General features: G+C 41.2%; 1 protein-coding gene across 5 annotated transcripts in view; it reads left to right on the top strand.

Moving 5' to 3' along the window:
- The window catches only part of ARMH3 (armadillo like helical domain containing 3), a 129,444-nt gene that overhangs the window by 21,992 nt on the left and 87,570 nt on the right, over positions 1-19,882 (top strand). For all 5 annotated transcript variants that reach the window (XR_010071483.1, XR_010071482.1, XR_010071481.1 and 2 more), the window contains exons 12-19: positions 737-783; positions 1,476-1,551; positions 4,176-4,269; positions 8,979-9,080; positions 13,229-13,287; positions 14,519-14,584; positions 15,700-15,769; positions 17,107-17,167. Coding sequence is in view for 2 of the 5 variants with exons in the window: in XM_063337666.1 (XP_063193736.1) it covers positions 737-783; positions 1,476-1,551; positions 4,176-4,269; positions 8,979-9,080; positions 13,229-13,287; positions 14,519-14,584; positions 15,700-15,769; positions 17,107-17,167 (575 nt within the window). In the remaining 3 variants the exon portion in view is untranslated. The remainder of the gene's footprint in view (positions 1-736; positions 784-1,475; positions 1,552-4,175; positions 4,270-8,978; positions 9,081-13,228; positions 13,288-14,518; positions 14,585-15,699; positions 15,770-17,106; positions 17,168-19,882) is intronic.

Raw genomic sequence — 19,882 nt, 5'->3', positions numbered from 1 at the left:
ATCACAATTACTTGTTGGACACTTTTAAACAGCTACTTAGTTTTAAAAACAAGTTGCTGCTCTGCTTATATGTAACCTAAAACAGAAAAGCTGATTATTTTTGTGGCAAAGTCTAGTCTGTCACTAGCTTTGGAGATCTGGTTCTTTACTGTTTTGTTTCTCAAGCCTGGGTGCACTCTAGCTGTGAAGTAAGCTTGGATTCTGCAATGGGCAGCATCTGCATATTTGGAGGGGTAATTGTGAATTTCTTCCTTGTAAAGAGTATCCACTGTTCCCCTTGTTCAGTTTGGCTCTGCTTTTGTCTGATATTTGATTGTAGTCTGAGATTTAACTGACAGGAAAATTTCCTGTTAAGTAACGATGGTTCAGTGTTGACATCTTATCTGTCAGGAGTGACATGGGTAAAACTGCTACCACTTTGTGGCAGGCAAATAGGAAAATACCTCTGTTGTCCTCTTACAGAATCTCAGACTAATCCATTCAAGATTTTTTCATCTTTTGTGATTTGACAGGTGAAACATTGGTCAGTGACAGTAGTCCAAAATAAAATGCCTTTGGAGATGGTCATCCTCTTTCCCATTTGTATATTACTAGTATTAGAAAGAAAGTTGCATGTGTGCCTTGGATGAGAACACCTCTCCCAGGGCACTTCTGATTTAGTTAAATCCATGTCTTCTCTCTTGTTTCCTAATAGCTTTCACAAATTCCTCCTATGCAATACTCTTTCTTTCCATAGGTGGGCAGCATGTTCATAGCAGATGCTGATGAGAAGATCTCAGTCCAGTAAGTGCATAGATGTTAGTTACACAATGAATGGGAACTCACCGCACTGGTCAGCATGATCCGCTCTGTCACGGAGCTGTTCTAATGCAGCAAAGCCAATTAGAGGCGAGTTCTCTTGTAACTAGAATGGTACCACGCTCCTGCAAACACTGGATTTTCACTTAAGTGTGAAGGGTGCAGCAGGAGGACCCACAGCTGAACTGCTTGTAATGAAGTGTATAAAAAAAGAAAATAAAATAAACCAAACCCTGTGGTTTTTATGAGCCATTTTTAACTTATAATAGACATGTTGGAGGTGGCAGATGGGAAGTGATGGTTCGTGCACTCTTGTCCCCAACAAAATGTTTTATAAATCAAGGGTGCGGGTGACAAATATGAGCGTTTGTGGTGTATGTAGGAACGTCTGCCTTTAAAAGAAAGGACTTAAAAGGGAAAACGCTGTTTGAGCAACAAGCGAGATCTTCAGTAGGAAGGGAACAAAGACTGTAGTCGAGCTCTAAAAATAGCTATTTTTATGGATTGCTAAGTACTACTAATAATCAGAACAACTGGATTGCAGAGGCAGAGTTTTATATAGATAAAAAAAATTTCTTCTTTCAGATGGGTCATGCTTCTGAAAAACTTTGCTGTTAGGATTCTTATCTGGTGTTAGCCCTTAACTAACTGTGCTTTTGTCTGTACCCTTTCCACAGAACAAACGAAGCGATCCTTCTGGCCCTCTATGAAGCTGTTCACTTAAACCGGAATTTCATCACAGTTCTGGCACAAGTGAGTTTCAGTGCAATGTTTGCCCATTTCTTTGTAGTGGATGTCTTTGAAATTAAAGAGTTGGAAATGGAATCGGTGAAAAGATAAGCGTAGCTGAGCATGAAAGATCAGAAGCAGGTCAGAGGTTAGGCTTATTATACTTTTAGGAAATGCTTCCTGCCTTGCCAGAAAGTGAGTAAACTTTTGAGGGCACAGCTCATGTTGGAATGAGCCATTTTTCCCACTGAATGGGAAGGGCTGTGTGGAATGCCTTCTGTCCCTTATTGATGCTGCCTTTAGGAGGAGGATGGAGTGAGTGGATTAGTAGGGATAAGATTGCTGCAGCTATCAGAGCAATTCATGCTCTTGTTAAGGTAGGGTTGAGGGAAAGAGGCTGATCTGGCTCCAAAGTTGGACAATTTGTCCTGCCTGGGTATGCACAGACTGCATGTTGTTGTCTGTTTGGGTATCCTTCGTGTAGGGACTAATCAACGTGACGACTGTTGTTTCAGATACTATTTTATGTTCAAACTGCTGTGGAGAGCCCAACCCCTTTTGCTTGGGAGGCTGTCTCTGGAGCATAGCACTACTCCTTGTGCTGTTCATGGTGAAGAAACAGCTATGGCAGCCTTCTGAGAAGCAGTGGGCTGTTCCATACCTCTGATCGCAAACCTCTGGCAGGTTTTCTAAACACTGTGTGAGTTTGCAAAAGTGGTTATTGCTGGGGACCAGATAACGAGTCTGATCAGTGATTGTGCTGTGGCTGGCTGGAAGGAGAGAGCCTGATGTGTGTAGGAAAACCTTCAGGTTTAGGCTTTTCATTTTGGTTTGTAAGTACTGCTGGTAATCTGTGAGGAAAAAATGGCGTCAACAAAACAGTTAACACGTTTCCCCAGTTATTTCAGGTCCTCAGAGTGCAGCCATACATCACAGGCTAGACGCTTGGTGTGACTGAGGAGACCTTTGGGGACTCCTGACAGTAGTGGTGATGGAAGAGGTCTGACGGATCTACTGCCTCAGATAAAGCTTCTGTTCCATGGGAGGTTAATTTGCTGATGTTCCCTGCCTCTCCCTTCCCAGGTTATTGATTCCTACCACTTGTGAGAGATCTCTGCTCTTTCAGTTCTGTGTAATACCAATTCATGCCTTTCTGTGGTCAAGATATTCCTGAGGGAAGAGAGGCCTTTGGCAGGGAAAAGAGTAGAGCAGGAAAAGAGTAGCTAGAGTAAATGCTCTTAAATTAAAAATAAAAGGATAAGGTAGTTGTTTGTGAAAGTGATAGCTGAAGCAACCACTGATCAGTGGGGTTTAATTGAAGCGGAGACCTGATGTTCTTGGGTGGATTGTCTGTAATTCTTCATTTAAGAGAGGGCAAGGTAGGTCATGCTGTCGTTCGGGGGGGGAAAAAAACCAAAACCAACTCATAAAAGCTGATGAATGCTCTTGTCTAAGTTGGTGTCTATTGCTAAGGACTGCATGCTGTGTGGGCACAGAGGAAGAGCAGAGGATACACTTGTGTTGATGCCTGAAGTGTTAAGGGCTTGTTGGCAGTTAGTTTTTGCTGCTAGGTGGCACTATTATCTCTCAACTGATAGTGTTTGGGGAAAAGAAAGGTAAACACCATAGCAAAATCTGTGGAAGCAAACCTGTTTTATATAAGATTTTCAATGGAGAGTTGTATTTTTAAAGTTTCAGTCAGTACCTGTAATGATTTAAAATTGCCTTTGGATTGCAGTATGTGTGTCTGTGCTTCCCATAAAATACATGCATTTGTAGTTGCTCATAAAATGAGATATTCAAAGACAAGGTGAAGGATAGCCACTTGTAAGAAATCCTACGTCAAATCAGCAGTTCTGTATCCCTTTCTTTTATTTTGAAATTGTGATGATATATTAAGGTGGGTGATGCATTTATGTAAAACTTGCCCTATGAAACGGACACTTCGCTTGGCAGCCAGACTTAAAATAGCGTGGCAGATTGCCTACAGTCCCACCAGCGGGAAAAGATCCGGAAGCTTACAAAGAGTAAAGTCAAAGCAGTAATTAGGCAGGCAACTATTAGCAGAGATGAAATGGGGAGAGTAACCAACTGATGGAAGCTGAGAGGATCGATAATGATAGTGTTATTTATGTTACGCACTCTTTTTCTGCAGTGCCTGGGCTTTATAGTGAGACAGGAAAGAAATAAATTGCCATCATCTTTGAATATGAGCAGGTGGGGGGCAGGAGTGAGGAGAATTTGCTTTTAGAAAGAGAAATAAAAGGATCTTGGAGGAGGACTTCAAACGCACATCCTTGGGTTGTTTTGGCGGGAATCGGAAGCTATAAACAGTGTAGGCTTCTATGTACATCCTCCCATTCTACGCTGGGGAAGGGCATGTTATCTCTCTGCTGGGGATAGCCACCACTTTCTGACGTATTTTTATGTTTTGTGGAGTAAAGAAATTGATGTACAGTTTAATCATTAGACATCCAAGGTCAAGAAGCATAGCCTGGCTTTTTGGAGGAGAGGTTGAAGTTTCTCGAGACTTCAATAGTCATGTCTATTCTGTGAGAGCGTGGAACAGTACAAGTAGTGATCTGTATGACTAGTGCCTGGGGAAGCTATTGACCTGTGTGTGTCTGGGCATTTGTGTTTTCTGTTAGAGCCATCCTGAAATGGGACTGATGACAACACCAACAAGCCCAATTCCAACGACACCTGTCACTCCACTTGGAACCACCCCGCCTTCTTCAGATGGTAAGAAACCTAATGATCTCCTGGGGAAAAATAATTTTAAACTGCAAAATAACTAGCAAAGCATTTTGTCAAGATGGCAACTAATGAGGTCTGTCTGGAGCAGATGTAACCTGGTGGTCTCTTCCTGGAGCAACTTGCCTTACTAAACATGGGCAAGATTCTTAGCCTCAAATTTACTTCTGTTTTGCCTTGTATATTGCTCAATGAAATTATGCTGATATTCCTTCTGAAAACAGTCCCAGTATCTGCATGAAGGTACACCCAGCCCATTAGTTATTCTATGTAGGCTTTTACTTATGAATATTTCTAGCGTCAGGTTCTTTGCCTGGGATTATTTGTTATTGGAACAGATTTACAGAGAATCTCAGTGGATTCCTGCTTGTCATTAATGTACTTGTCCCCAGCTTTGAATTAATTGGGATTTGAATCCAGCCTGGGTGTGCAGGTATTCCTCCCTCTTGTTGCCTTTTCGCTGATAGGCTTTGTAAATGGCTGCTTGCCCTGAGATCTTTCTTCTATATGAGATGTTACATGTCCACATAAATACACTTTGACATGATCTAAAATAAAACCCTTTTCGTTTAAGGTATGGATAGATGTAGCCTAGTTTAAAAGAAGAAATTAAATGGCTGTTGTCACGTACTTTAATGGCATCCTCTAGATCTGAAGCAGCTGTTTAATGAAGGAACAAAGTCAGTTTGAATAGAGCACAGTTTGGAAATATTTCTGGGGAAATGCAGCCTGGGTTACTCAGTTATATCAGCTATTCAGGTCATTTGATATCCTAGTTAAGGATGATCCTCCTTGTGGATGAATTCTGTCTGGTTACCATGGATATCAAAAGCTTCAGTTAAAAAGCCCCCTATGTCTCGAGTCTCCCTGTACATATAACATAAAATGTAGAGGGACGAGCATTTTGTGGGCTTCTGTTCAACGTATTCGTTGGAAATGTAACCGCCCACACACCATATTATACAACTGACAGAATTTATGCTTACCTACATCTAAAGCTTGCTTGCACTCTCTTTTTTTTAATTTACCAAAAAGCAAAAGCAAAACAAAAAACTGCAGCATGCTTTCAGCAGAGGCAGTGATCTTGTGAAACTTGAGGCTTCTTGCCGCTTGTAAGGTTACTAAGTTTAAGGAGAGGAGCTGATCTTAATGTGCAGTAATTACATCAGGAAGCATTCTTTATTTCTATTTGCTGTCATCTTGCTGATCTCTACTCTCAGTGATAATTTTTTTTTTGAGGACCTCAGCTTCGTTTAGTTTGGTGCTTTAGTATTGCTGTTATTTTAAAGGTATGTCAGAATTTTCCTTATTTTCTAAAGTCTTGCAACTCAGCTGTAAAATTTGCCTATGGCTGAAAGTTAGCAAGAGGCATTTTGGCTTTGGAATGAAAAGATTGCTTTATTCTTTTTCCTGCTTTTAAAAAAAAATGTGTAGTTGAGCTATTTTCAAATTACAGCAACATGTACAAATCCATCTATGGGTTTCAGGCGCTTTTTTTTATGCTGACTGGGATTAAAAATGGGTTCATATTCTGGTTTGAAATTTCTCTGGCTGTTAGCCTATAGTGTGAATTAAGACCTTTTAAAGTTTCAAACTGTGTGTTAAATAAATCAAGGTCTGTAGCATGAACCAGGATATGCAGTGATGTGTTCTTCAGAGTGATTTCTTCCTTTTTTTTTTTTTTTTTAAAAAATGAGACTTTTGCTAGAAACTGTTGATCCATAATATGTAAATCAAGGGTGCCTGTCACCATAGTTATCTAAATGTCAGTTTGCTTACTGTTGTTAAATATTCATTCACTGCGTTCATTGTAACAGCTCCAGAAGGACCCACTGGGGATATAAATACATTTTTCAGACTTTTAGCTAAATCTTTGAGCTATTCATAATATTGGGGGTGAAAAAGCTTCCAGTCTCATTGCATAGGTTTTGCCAACAGGCTGGGCACGTTAGCAATGTGTCAGCAGCCCCAGAGCTTCAAGACTGAATGGACTAAAACAGCTCACGCTTGGGGATGTGCAGCCTTTAGAAGCTAAAAGCCCCATTATCATTTCTTTGATGTGATTCGAACAGTGAGATTACATTGATCTATTTGGCCTGTTGTTTCCAAGGGCTACAATTTTGTATTCAAGGTGATTGTATAATCCTGAGCTCCATGAGAACCTCTGCTGTCCTCCGGGCCTCTCAGTGCTCAGTTTAAAGAATCTTGCGTTTTACTCTTGGTTCATCTCCTTCATCCTCTGTGCCTGTGCTTGCCCTGGTTCCAGGGGTGAATAAGCCTTTCTTGCCTCATTACAGGGTTATGAGAGGTAAGGCTTGAATTACAAAAGGTGTTGCTTGTTAAAGCAAACTCTTCTCTGAACCAAAATACAGTTGCGTACAGGATCAAATCACTTCCCCTCAGCTCCAAACCTAGCCATCTAAAAATCAGGTGCCAGTAATTCCTCACTTCTTGCAAGGTCCAATCTCATCATAAATACCTTTTTCTTTCCTCAAGAGTGAGAAAAGTCTTGAGCATTCCTGAGGATAGGTGGAAAAGAGACAATATAGTTCTTAAGATGTGTGTCCTGGTGGTCTGCAGGTCTGTTTCCAGTGCAAAGGGAGCCCTATCTTAGGCTATCTTGATAGCTTGAGAAGAGAGAGCCTTCTGTCAATCGTAATTCAAGCCACCTATGACCTCCTGCATGTGAAAACCTGTGAGTCTGAGCTCTCAGGCAGCCAGAACAGTAGTGTTATTGTCATGTCAGGACAGGCACGTAGACCTGGAAAACATCCCCTTGATTCCTTGAATCTAGTACCTTGCGCTTGCAGGCACATCATCATAGAATCCTTTAAATTTATCAAACTCTGTCTTAATTTGTTACATTTGTTTCCTCATAATTCCTGTTGGGAGGCAGTTTTGGCATCTTGTTCCTTGGTTAGAAATCTTCAACTTTCCAACCTTCATCTCTTGTCAGTTCATACCCATCTATTGTGATGTTAACCTTACTTTGGAACACAGGTAGCTCTCTTTCATACATTGGGTTACTTGCCTCTGCGTTTTTGCTGTTCCTCTGATGAATCTACGAGGCTTTCTCTAAACTTGTCTGAGCTCATCCTCTTTGGATGTGGGGCCAGGATAATTGTGCAGTGTTTGAGACAAGGTCTCACCAGCACCTTGTGCAGGGCATTACTGTGTTCCTGTCTCTGCTAGAAGTGCATTTCTGGATGTGTTGTAGGACCACACTCCTCAGTGCTTTCTGTGGGTAGCTCGTAATCTTGTGATCTGGTATTGTACCACGGTATCACAGCGTTTCATTTGCAGCTGAAGAGCTCAGCTTGCTGTGGAAATACATCCCTGAATTCCTGACCTTATGGCTTGCTTTGTCGAATTTCATCTTGGTTTTATTATCTGGTACTTGTTTTTTGTCCTGTTCTTTGTGCCCAGTCTGATATTCCTCTGCGTTTAGATATCCCAACTTTCTGCCACTAGTTATTTCATAAGCAAGCAACTGTTTCTTGTGCCCAGGTCACTTACAAAAAAGAAAACCATTTGCTAAACTGACAGCTAAGGAATTCAGGTAGTAACTTCTTCTGAGACTAATAATTTCTACATTTGCTAGATCTTTGATATACTTTGAATTTCTGTATTGGTTCCCACCTATCTGCTTCACTCTTAATTTTTCTTACAGAACTGTATTAAATGCTTTACTGAAGTCCTGCTAGACTAGCTCCATCAGCTTTGTTTTGTCTGAGCTAATTTATCGTAAACAATATCAGACTTATCTGGCAGGATCTGCAGGTAAATTCGTGCTGCATTTTTCCCACTTGTCTTTCCCCCCTTTCAATATTTCTCGTAAAGCCTTTCTGAATGGCAAGGCTGAGAATGGCCCTTGTGGGCAGTCGTCAGCAAAAATGTGGCTCAGTCACGTGATAGAGGTTTGACAGCTCATAAACTCATAAAAGTGCTTCAGATGGTACGTGGGGAGTGAGCAGGAGGCATGTTGTGCAATTAGGTGAGTAATTGAGATAGCTTCTTGTAGAGTCTGAGGCAGATGACGTCCAGTGTTAAGATGTCAGATGTACAGCTGGTGGTAAAAAGGAGTGTATCCTAGAGAAATGCCAATGAACTGCTCTTCTGCTGCAGGTATGGAAAGTACACTTCTGCTCCCCGCTGTGTTGTGATTTCTCTAGCAGAAGCTATGATTGCTTCTGATGCTTGGTTTTTGTAAAGCTGCTCTTTCTACCTCTCTTTTCTACCATTGTGATCATGCAATAATTGTTACATTACTGTCTTGTGTGTTGCTTCTGCAAGAGAGACTGTTGGGAGGGAAGAATGGAATTGATGTGGACCTTTTGGAACTGAAGTTCCAAAATTGCTGAAACTGAGAAGGGTCTTTGCTGGGCATGTTTCTTTCCAAACAGAGAATGATGTGAATGATAGCTGTGTTGGTTGTAAGAATTAATTGGATATTCTGGGGGGGAGGTCAGAGAAAGGGTATCACTTTGCTGGGTACTTAAAGCAGGAATGGTCTCTGGGGGATTGGTACCAGTCTCCAAAACAAAATCTTTGCTGGGTGGTCATGAAGGAGCAGGAGGTCAGGTGACCCTGCAAATAAAATGATCCTATCCCAGATCTGTGAATCTGTGACTTGGTTCTCTGTATAGTTCTCTCTTGTATTTGTGGAGGGTAAACGTGTCTTATCTGCTTTGTTCCAGTTATAAGCTCTGCAGAGCTGCCTTTGGATGCTGATGTGCAAACTAGCAACCTGCTGATAACCTTCTTGAAGTACAGCTCAATTGTGATGCAGGACACAAAAGGTAAATAAATTCTGTTGATGCCGCTGTGGATGCAGCAAGCAGTGCTTCTTGAAGTCAGGAGGGCATAAGGACATGTCTAGTGACTCCAGAAATAGAAGTTAACTGGCATCCCTTTAGAGGACTGAAGATTCCACCTTTTGAGAAAATTAAATGATTTCTTATTGCAAGATAAGAGTTATGAGACTAGTAGAGACCTAATGCTGGCAGGAGAGAAGTCAAGTATGGAAAGAATGTAATAATAATAACCAAGTCTTTCCCTGTGTGTGTGCATATCCGATTCCCAACTGCCTGTCAGAGAGGGGAGGTCATGTACCAGAGAACTGTATTTTCAAGAACGTTTATAAGCTGACAGAGGAGGCAAAGCTCAGCATCAGGAAGAAATATTTCCTTTGGTACTTGCTGGTTAAACAGGCAGCTCTTTAATTATAAAGAGGACAGCAGTAGCTTACACTGTACTGGCAGTAATTTGCTTGAGAAGATATTTTTCCATATTGTGCTTTTTGTTTTTCCTGATAGTTTTGGGGGGGTTAATTTCAGCTTGCTGGAGTTGAAATATCGCTTCATCTCATGCTCAAGGTACCCAAGGGTGCTGTTTTGCCCAGTGGTTGTATGGGCAAGACTATAGTGTGAATATAACAAGTGATCTTCGTACCGTATTTCAGCCTATTACCGACTTTTGCTGTTAAGTTAGATGTAACAAGTGACCAAAAATAGGAAGATAGCTGCAGAGCTATGATACATCGATTATTGAACTTCATGAATGCTTGGCACTGAATAAGAGAGCAGGCAGGAGAGTTGCCTTGTGCCTACTAGCACGCAGTGAAATTGTACCTGCCTGTCTTGTTCTTGTTCAGTATGCAAGCTAGTTGAGGAAAAAGTGAATAATTGAAATTAAGACCAAAAGGGACTTCATGAAAATATCTAATGCACCTCTCAAAACCAAGGCAGAATCAGGTTTACTTGTATCTTTTCTCAGAGATGTTCCTAACAAGTCGAATGAAGACACTCTGATAGTGGAGCATCATTTTTAGACTATCCATTCCTGTGTTTAACTACCCTTATTGTGAGAAAGCTTCATGTGCTTCCTAAATTCTTTGCTGTGATTTAAATGAATTACTAGTTATCTTCTCCAAGATAGATACTGAGAATGGATTATTTCTTTCTTCTTTGTGTCAGCCCTTACGTATTTGAAATCTGCTTTCATATTTCCTCTTGCTTTTGTCTTTAAGCTAAATCACATCAATCTTTCCTCAGTCATTTCTTGTAGATTGTACACATGAGGAGGGCTCACCAGCTCTCTAACCATTCTCGTTTGCTTTTCTCAGGGTCTCCCTTGCTGATCCGAGTCTCTGATGGAGCAATTTTATGTTTTTCAATTTAACTTCTGCACTTATTAATCACTGTAATGTGGAAAGTCTGCACAGGGCCTCAGGAACTGCCAAACTGGATTAGTTTCAGGTGGAGTGAAATATGACGGAGGGGATTCCGTACTAAACAAGCCAGTGAGAGATGAGTTTATTCTGGCATGAAACAGGAGTTGATGTTTCTTTATTTATTTTGGTTCTAGCTTGTATAACATTTGAAATTTGCGTGGCTGATAGACTTAATCTCCTTGCTGCCATGGTAGTATGTGGCAATGAGCTCCACTGACCGATGGTTTAAAAAAAGTGTGCCTTCCAAACCAGTGCTTGTTAATTCTAGTGGGTATATTCCTGTCCTTATATTTTGATGATAGATGGGGCCCTGCCTAATTCTTCTTCTTTTTGTGTAAGACCAAGCATTTGACACCAATATAACAACAAAGGAAGAGGAATGAGTAACTCTAATTTACTCCATGCGTGAGACAGGTGGGAACACTTAGAGGGGAGGCTGGTTTGTTCCATGTCCAGGACTAGACAGTTTTTTTGGTCCTGTCCCGCAGAGCATAATTTAATAGATTGCATTTGCTAGATCCTCTTCTTATTTTCTCTCTTGTGTCAGTCACAGGCAGCTGCCTTGGGAGAAACAAAAACTCTGCACCATTTTGTCCCATCTATAAAATAGGGTTCATACTGATATACCTCCCCATAGGAAGTGGTCTCCTTTGTTCCTTTAATGAAGGATGCTGTGAAAGTATGAAGTGTCTGTGTGTAACTGCCTGCATAGTTGCCCCATAACTGCTGAAAATGGCATGATGTTCACAACACATTGGCTGAAAGCAGAGTATTTGATGTGAAACAGGAGCCTCTACAGCACGCTCCCCAGAGAGAGAAGCGGTAGCAACACCTACAAAGATATACCGGGAGGCCATACAATAGGAAAATAATAAGGCTCCAGTGTTTCAGAGTTCTTTGAGGCCATTTCTCCTGTTTTGCTTGAGTAGAAAACTTTCCACTTAAACATTTTAGCTGAGGTAAGGAGACATAGGGAGAAGCTTTTAACTCTCCCATTCCAAAATTCCTCTTCATCTTATTTAGTGCATCAAGATGAAATCAGCACATTTCAGGGCACACATCTTAGTTAGTAAGTATCCGTCCCTCAGCAGCACAAAAAAGAAAACAAAAGAGGCATCAAACTAGACAGAACAGCTAGCTAAGCCCATTCTATCTATCTGTGTAGATTACCATATGCACACTAACTAGCAAAGGATTTGTAAAAGTGACCTGCAAAGATGGAAGGAAGTTTGGCTGATGCTGTCTTCTCATTTTTATGCAAGTGGTCTGACTGTTTCAAATTTCCCTCTCCTCCGAGTTTGACTCTAATGCAGATGCCTAGGATGGCATGTTTAGCAGCCTTATGCATTAGAGAAGCTGTTGGAGGTCTCAGGAATGTGCAGTTTCAAGCTTCCTCAGAATTTAGTTAGAGGTGTGTCATTGTGGTTGGTTTGTTGTGGTTTTTGTGGTGTGGTGTGAGTGGCTTGGTTTTTAGAACAAAGATTTTTTTTAAATGAGCTTGATTGGACAATGTTCAGCCTGGAGAAGAGAAGGCTCTGGAGAGACCTTATAGCGGCCTTCCAGTACCTGATGGGGGCCTATAAGAAAGCTGGGGAGGGGCTGTTTGCAAGGACATGTAGCAATAGGACGAGGGGCAGTGGTTTTAAACTAGAGCAGGGTAGGTTTAGATTAGCCATTAGAATGAAGCTCTTTACAATGAGGGTGGTGAGACACTGGAACAGGTTGCCCAGAGAGGTGGTGGTGGCCCCATCCCTGGAGACATTCGAGGCCAGGCTTGATGAGGCTCTGAGCAATCTGATCTAGTTGAAGATGTCCCTGCTTACTGCAGGGGGGTTGGACTAGATGACCTTCAAGGGTCCCTTCCAACCCAACACATTCTATGACTCTTATGATAATCTGATTTTAGCTGGCCCTGTTTTGAGCAAGGGTTGGACCAGAGGTTTCTTCCATCCTGAGTTCCTCTATCACTGTATGTATCTTGGGTGTTTTGGTATTTCAAGGTTAAAATTGAGAGAGAAGAGGTTTAAATAATCCACATTAAAATTGCGTTGTTCTGTCTTAGTCCCTCTCTATTTTTGAGTCTCTCAGCCCTCCAATTGTCATTCAGGGCAAAAGCTGCTTGAAGTTGTAAAATGAATAACAAGTAGCGGAACGTGATCAGGGTGGAAGTCCTTTGGCTTAAAATGCTAAGTCTTTGCAGACTTCCTTCTTTTGTGGTTTTGCACAGAGCAAAGTAGGTTGTGTCTCTCAGTATTGGGGTTAAAGCTTAGGACTTTGAGCATAATGTTGGGAATCATTCTGCTGCATTGTTTCCTAATCTACAGCAAAGGCGATCTTTTTCTTTCCATCTTGTCTAAGAGGGAAAAGCGCATCTTTGCTGTAATAGAACGACAGGGACTACCCCCAGTATTTAGAATATCTGTGGAAGTAAAAGTGAATGAGATGAAAGCCTCCCCTGTTAGTTACAGCGGTGTTGGAGGTTCAAATCAGAAACCTGGCTGTTGGCGCAGAGTGGTGACAAATTGGTGGGATTTAGTGGTCAGGCTGGAGGGTGAGTACTTAATGAGAGTCGTTAGACTACTAGCTTTCATGGAGGAAGTAGGAGTATGAAGAATCTCCAAGACTGGGCTTTTTTCTCGCTGTGACACCTCTCTTGCTCTTCAGCATTGCTAGGCTTGTGTGGCTCATGGAGGACTTGTTTTTTCTTCATTGCAGATGAGCACCGGCTACACAGTGGCAAGCTGTGTCTGATTATCCTGACATGCATAGCAGAGGTAGGTTTCTTGTGTGACACTGCTCAGCAGATGGTGTTTTACAGGGCCCTATCTGCATGCACATCCCCTGCCTCCTGTTGAGCAGGAGCTGAATATCCATAGTGGTACCGAGTAGAGGACCTCAGGCACTTAACGTTTTGCTAATAAACCTGATGCAGTACCATTAAAATTGACATGAAAATTGGGTTATCTTATTTGGGTTAGCCAACTCAAAGGGATGAAGAGAGAAAAGAGTGGACAATAAACCTTTTCGCTCTTAGGTGTTGAGTGACCTTGTGGTATTGCTTTTAGATGAGTTATGTGCTAATGGCTTTCAGCTCTGTGCTGCTTATGGTAAACACGGGCAATGTCATATCCCTTCTGCCTAAGAAGGATGTGACTCTGAAAACAAGCCACACGGTTGTAGGTCCCTCCAAGCAAGCCAAATAGCAAATCTGGTAGCAGGGTGAGAAAGCTGTACCACAGAGCCAAGTCAGCAGACCTGGCTGATGTGGTTCTGTCTCATGGAAATTATGTACTAATGGCTTGATCGATGTCCTGAATGGTGGTTGAGTTTGTGTGGCATTGCTTGCTTGCAAGTAAAGACCTTTAATTCTTAACAAAGAATAAAAAGCAGTGATGTTGATAGCCAGCATAAAGATTCTGAAGTAATATTTCTTCAGGGTGCAGCCTGGAAACTAATCATCTGCGTTTCAGATATGTATAATTAAATGTCTTTGGCACTTGAGTTCTTCAGGTGGATGCTTAGATAACACAAGATAAATTTTGTTTCTACATAGCAAGGACCTGGTTTTGCTCTGTTGTTAAAGGGAGGGTATATTTATTACCCAATCTGACTATGTGTTATCTGAAGGAATCACTTTGATTTAGAAGTGGTTTTGGAATGAGCTTTGCCTGGGGGGGTGGGACAGCCGATAAACATACCTGCTAGTACTGCAGGAACTTCTGGTGCGATGGGTCCATCAAAACACCAATATAAATGCTGGTCCACACAGTCACAGGAACTTGTGAAGTGGGAAGTGGAATTGGGATCAAGAGGGGCTTACTTTTGTGTGACTTGTGACTCGAGACATGGGTGGGGGTAAGAGGAGGTGACAGGTGGCTTTCTAACCCTATAGCTATATGTTGGGAGTCTTACACTGAAACACGTGTGATTTGAGAGGCAAGTGGAAAGTGTTGGGCACTTGGTTGGCTATTCATATCTCCTCACTTTTCTTGCCCTTTTTCATAGGATCAGTATGCTAATGCTTTTCTCCATGATGACAACATGAATTTTCGAGTAAACCTACACAGAATGGTGAGTCTTTTCCTCCAGATGGATTTCATCCTTTGGGATGAGAACACAGAGGATTTGAGTATGGGTTTTTTTTTTTTTTGGTATGTTGAAAACTGTCACAGACATCTAACCTAGATTGCTAAGGCATGTAGAAATACTGTGAGAAATGCAGTTGTTGGGGAATGATTTTGAAATTGCTCTCAGAATGTCTCGCTCTTTCAGAGAACAAAGAGCTGGTTGCCCTGTCGGTGAATTCAGAGGCCTGTGTAGTTGGGGAGGAGCTGTGTATTATGAGGTCTCTGAGGAAATTGGTGGCAGGGGGAACATCCTGCCCTAATCTTCAGCAAGCATAGCCCTTCTGATATGTTAATAGCCAGCTGGAGTTACACTAAGTTCTCTAATTTGGCTAATGCTTCATCCTGGGTGGGGTGACTCTTCAAGGAGGAAAGTATTTTTTTCCAGAGCTTTTTCTTGTAAGTATCTGTGGAGGAGGTGTCCTTCCCTGGCTCATAAAGCCCTGTAGTTACAAGTAACTTGAACGGTTATCCTCACTTGATGCATTTTGTCTTTGTGGTCCTGGCAAGTTCCACTTCATCTGACAGTGGAGCGGTGCTTGAAAGCATCACTAGTCCAGGACAGAAGCAAGCATCTTACTTGATAGTGAGTGTACTGCAAGGATGCTAGTCGTTCCCACTTAAAAACAAACTTGCCATTCAATTAGCCTTTCTGGTCCCTTACAATAAAGACCAAAGCCATTTAATACTGCACATGCTGTCAACAATGCAGATCAGACTTCTGGGTCAGGAGCAAATCAGTGTGTTAACCAAGCGGAGGAATTGCTGTGTGATTTATTTGGTTGATTTTTGTTCCTTCTTTCCGCCTCCCCTGACATGATATAACAGTGCCCTCCAGTTACACAGTTAGAGAAACAAAAACCCAGTGGTCAGCATGCTGAAAAGCAGGCACAGTTTTGCTCCAGCCATGGCCTTTAGGATTACTATAGGTGAGATAGCAGTTGGAGGAAAAAGACAAGGGGAAGCCTGTGCTGACAGTACTATTTGCATGAAAAACACAGTAATACACAGAACATCCCTTCAGGCTTCTACTGACTTCTTTTCATCTTTGTGTGTTTGAAGCCAATGAGACATAGGAAGAAAGCAGCAGACAAGAACCTGCCCTGTCGCCCACTGGTGTGTGCGGTGCTTGGTAAGTATTGCTAGAGTTTGTGTGTGCTTGTTGTTCCCGAAGCATCTTTTGCAGAAGCCTGTTGGCCTCCTTTACCTGACCCAGTAACAATAGGGAGGGCAGTTGATAAATAAATTCAGGGTTTTAGGTGAGCGTACTAACAGTTGGTCACAAGTACTTTCTAGATGACGTGAGGGCAAACCTACAGAAAGGACAGATGTTTGTTGGGGGAAGGTGTTTAGTGGTTATTTAGCCTTTTCTGAGCAAAAAACCCAATAGGAGTGTCAGTCGCTAGGGTTGGTTTTGCATGTGGATATGGGGGCTCAGTTGAAAGCTTTTCACGCAGCGTATGATTTATATTCTGACATGCATTGCTGTGGAGGCCAAAAGCATAAATGGGTGCAGAAATGGACGGAGCCCGGATCCCTTAATGACGCTTAAACCTGATGATATGGAAGCACTCTCAGACTCCAGCATTTTCAAAGAGGTGATTGTTGAAGCCAAGACACAACAGCTGCGTGAAGAATCTTTATAGACTTATCAGTTTTCATGCACTTTTTCCCTAGACTGTTTTTAGTCGCTGTTGAGTCATATTGCAGGGCTGTTAGTGCCCTAGGAGGTTACATCTCACAGTTGTTACCACTGGCATGGGTTAAGCATTTTATGCTGAATTTGTGTTGGGCAGAGAACATGCACATGTTCAGCTAGTGTTTATTAGCTGAACCATAGTAACTTACCTCTTTACAATTGTATTTCTCTACTTGTTCCCTCTTATCCTCACACTGGGAGCCCTTAACTGTTTGAGACATTCTCCCCTCCCCCCCACAATGAGCCTTAAACATAACTTTAGTCTGTGTTGAGATCAGACTAGGTTTGTTTGCTTCAGAATTTGTTTTAGGGAAAAATAAGTGTTTCTCTATGATGTCTTCTCTCTAAACATCTAGGTTGTGTGTTGTTTCTGGTAAGAATGATTTTCTAAAATGTGCTTCTCAATGGAATTTTCCATTAGTGACAAGGCTTGAAACATGAGAGCAATTCTAAGCATCAGAATTCATGGTGTATTTTTTATTTGACTAACAGTGGGGGAAAGCATATGGGGAAGCAGTGCCTCAAAGCAAATTATGTGCTTTCAGTTTCCAGTAGTTTGTTGTTTTGGTTTTTTTTTTTTTTAATTCCAAAGGATGTCTAATTCTCTTTAAAACAAACACAAAAAAAAAAGAGGGGAAACTTCTCTCATGTAAGCAGGACTATTGTCTGGTAGAGGTAGGTAGGTGGGGAGTTTGACTTCCTCATTGTTGTCTACTAAAAGTTAACCGAAGCTAGCTTAATACTTAATTTATCGTTTTCTTTTCTGTCAGATTTGATGGTGGAGTTCATTGTAACACACATGATGAAAGAATTTCCTATGGATCTCTATGTGTAAGTGTCTGTGGGGTGACTCGTGATTTCGTTTTAAGTTTGAATTTGGGTGGAATTCTAGTCATAGAGCAATCTTCTGTCTGAAATAACACTTTGTGGCTGGTGGGGAGCCGGATGGCTTTTCATCAACTCTTCCAGCAACTTTTTCTACTTCTGCAATGCTCTGTGTGCCAGAAAATTGAAAGCGAAATGAATTTCCACCTTGCAGACCGACTTCCTGATCTACTTGATCAAATACAAAGAGCTTTTCAATCTGAACGAAGTTTCATTATACACAGTCATTGCAAGAATCCCCACTTCCAGAAGCTGAATCTCGGTCTAGAAACTGAAAAGACAGTTTTGAAAAGGACAACAGATATGAGGCCTGGAAGGCAACGTGGAGACTGGGAGAGAGGTTTAAGCCTGAAATAGCCTGCTAGGCAGCAAGGGATAAAACTAGCAATGGGGGAAAGGAGAGAAGAGGACAAGGCTACTACACATGAGCACTCCGTGTGTCCCAGGAGGCCCCTAGAATGCTTTGTTCTGCTTTAGCCTGAAGGGCAGAAATAGGATTTAGGCAGATCATTGGCTTTACTCTCACTGTTTGTACAGTACTGAATTTCCCCAAGGCTTGAACGGCACTATATTCTGTAGAAGAGAGAAAGATACGTAGGCTATTTTCTCTTAATGTAACTTCTCAGCATGTTCAGATTTTGTCCAAATAACCCTGCAACTACAGTGCCTTTGCAAGGGTTGTGTAGCTCAATTATGAGTTTGAGAGAAATGTTGGGTTTTTTTAATGACAATTAGATAATTAATTGTAGATGGGTGTAGTGCGTTGTAATTTCATAAGAAAGGTGAGAAATGCTTGGGCTCAAAGGTAAGGTCACATTTAGAAAACCCGAGAGTAAAAATAATAAGCAGTAGCAACCACCAGCGGACATCTGTAGCCATTCATTTTGGCATGTTTGTGCAGTCTTTTCACTACTCTCCTGTCTGAAACCATCCCATAGCAGACACAGTTATTGCAGACAAAGTGGGTGTTCCGAATGCACAAATAGTGTCATACTTTTCTGCAATATGAAGCTGCTCAAGGGAGGGCATTATTAATATTTAAAAGAGAAATCTAGGTTGCTTTGACCAAGGGTGGTTTTAGTCCATTATGTGTATTACAAATCCTCAGCACAAAGCTAAAAAACAAAGACGCCCCACCAGGATGGATAACTTCATAATTAAAGCAGTTTCATGACTGAAGCAGCGTGGTTTGGGAGTCTGTTGGCTGGTAGCTGGTGCTCTGGCTCCTTAGGTAGGGGTACTAGTTCTGTTATGCCCCTCCTCATGGCTTTTTCTTCCATGCCTTGATTTCACCCAGAAACCTGTATGCTACTGTATACAACCACAAGGTTTCACTTCTGAGAGATGCCTGCAGAGTATTTTGCATTAACAGCTATTATAATTATAAATAAGTGTTTTATCCATTGCCAGATTCTCTCTGGTCAGTGCCTTAAATAGTTTTCGGGGTGTTTTTTTTTTTTATTTTTTTTTTCTGTAGAGGCCAATTTTAGTCTTACAGCCAGGCAGATACATAGGTGGAAAGGTACTGGGCATTGTCTGGTACCAGTGGCATCAGAAACAGCAGTCTCTCCCCAGAGCAGTTGCTGTTCCTGAGCTGAAGACAGCTGTCTGTATCCTAGCTGGTTTGCTTTCTTTTCTTGTTTGAATTTATGAGAATCCGATTTAAAATACAACACTTAATGTGATGCTCAGCTATTATAAATGATTTTACCTATATTCGTCTAAAGTTATTTTCAGTCCTTACCCCATCGTGGTATTTTTGGGATCATCTGAGGGTCTGAAAAGGCTCCTGTGCATATTCTTTCTTAAGTCTTTTTAAAGCCTTATTTTGAACTCATCACCCCATTTTGAATAACTTCCATGCAATTTTTTTTTTTAATTCTATTCCTCTGTGTTTGGCTGTTGTGTAGTGTCATTCAGTAGTGGTTTTTCTGGGAGATGTTGATATTTATAAGTTAATGTGTTTTAGAGAAATACAGATTTAGGAAAAAAGCAAATTTTCCTTTTTGAAGTCTTTCTTCTGTTTTTTCTAAATGTCAATATTTAAAAATAGCTTGGTCTAACAAATTAAAATTTCTGTATATTTTCTGTCTTGTCCTTAATGATAGCTAGTGGCAGAGAATTTACTCATTATATTGTATATTTAGTTCTGATGTTATTTGTGAAGAATATTTGTGCACCTAAGAGTTTCTATGAACACTAGATGCTATAGAGACCTACAGGATTTGGAGACTTCACAAGTCTCCCTACTAGCTGTGTGTTGGGGGATTTCAGAGCTTGTAGGTGTATTTCTTGATCATTCCAAAGCTCATATTTAAATTATTCGTTTAAGGAGACTGGAAAATTTGTCAGAAAATGTGTCTCTCTCTTTTTTTTTTTTTTTTTGGTATAATTAAACTGCATGCCATAGTGAAACTAAAAATGCTGCAGTTTGTTTGACTGTCATTTCCTTTAGCCTCATCATTTGGTCCAAAGAAACTGAAAAGCTCCATTGTGTCCAGTTTTCACAAAATCTGAGCACAGCATCTCATACATATGGATCCTGCAAGTTAAATTCTTTTGTTGAGCTTATGAGGCCCTCAGTTTAGGGCAGCAAGGAATTGAAAGTGTTAATTAAATATAAACAACAAACTTGCATTTGTAGTTGGTCCAATTGTGTTG

This window comes from Chroicocephalus ridibundus, chromosome 6 (genome assembly GCF_963924245.1).
Source record: "Chroicocephalus ridibundus chromosome 6, bChrRid1.1, whole genome shotgun sequence".
NCBI lineage: Eukaryota > Metazoa > Chordata > Aves > Charadriiformes > Laridae > Chroicocephalus > Chroicocephalus ridibundus.
This window is presented reverse-complemented; position numbering and strand designations above follow the sequence as displayed.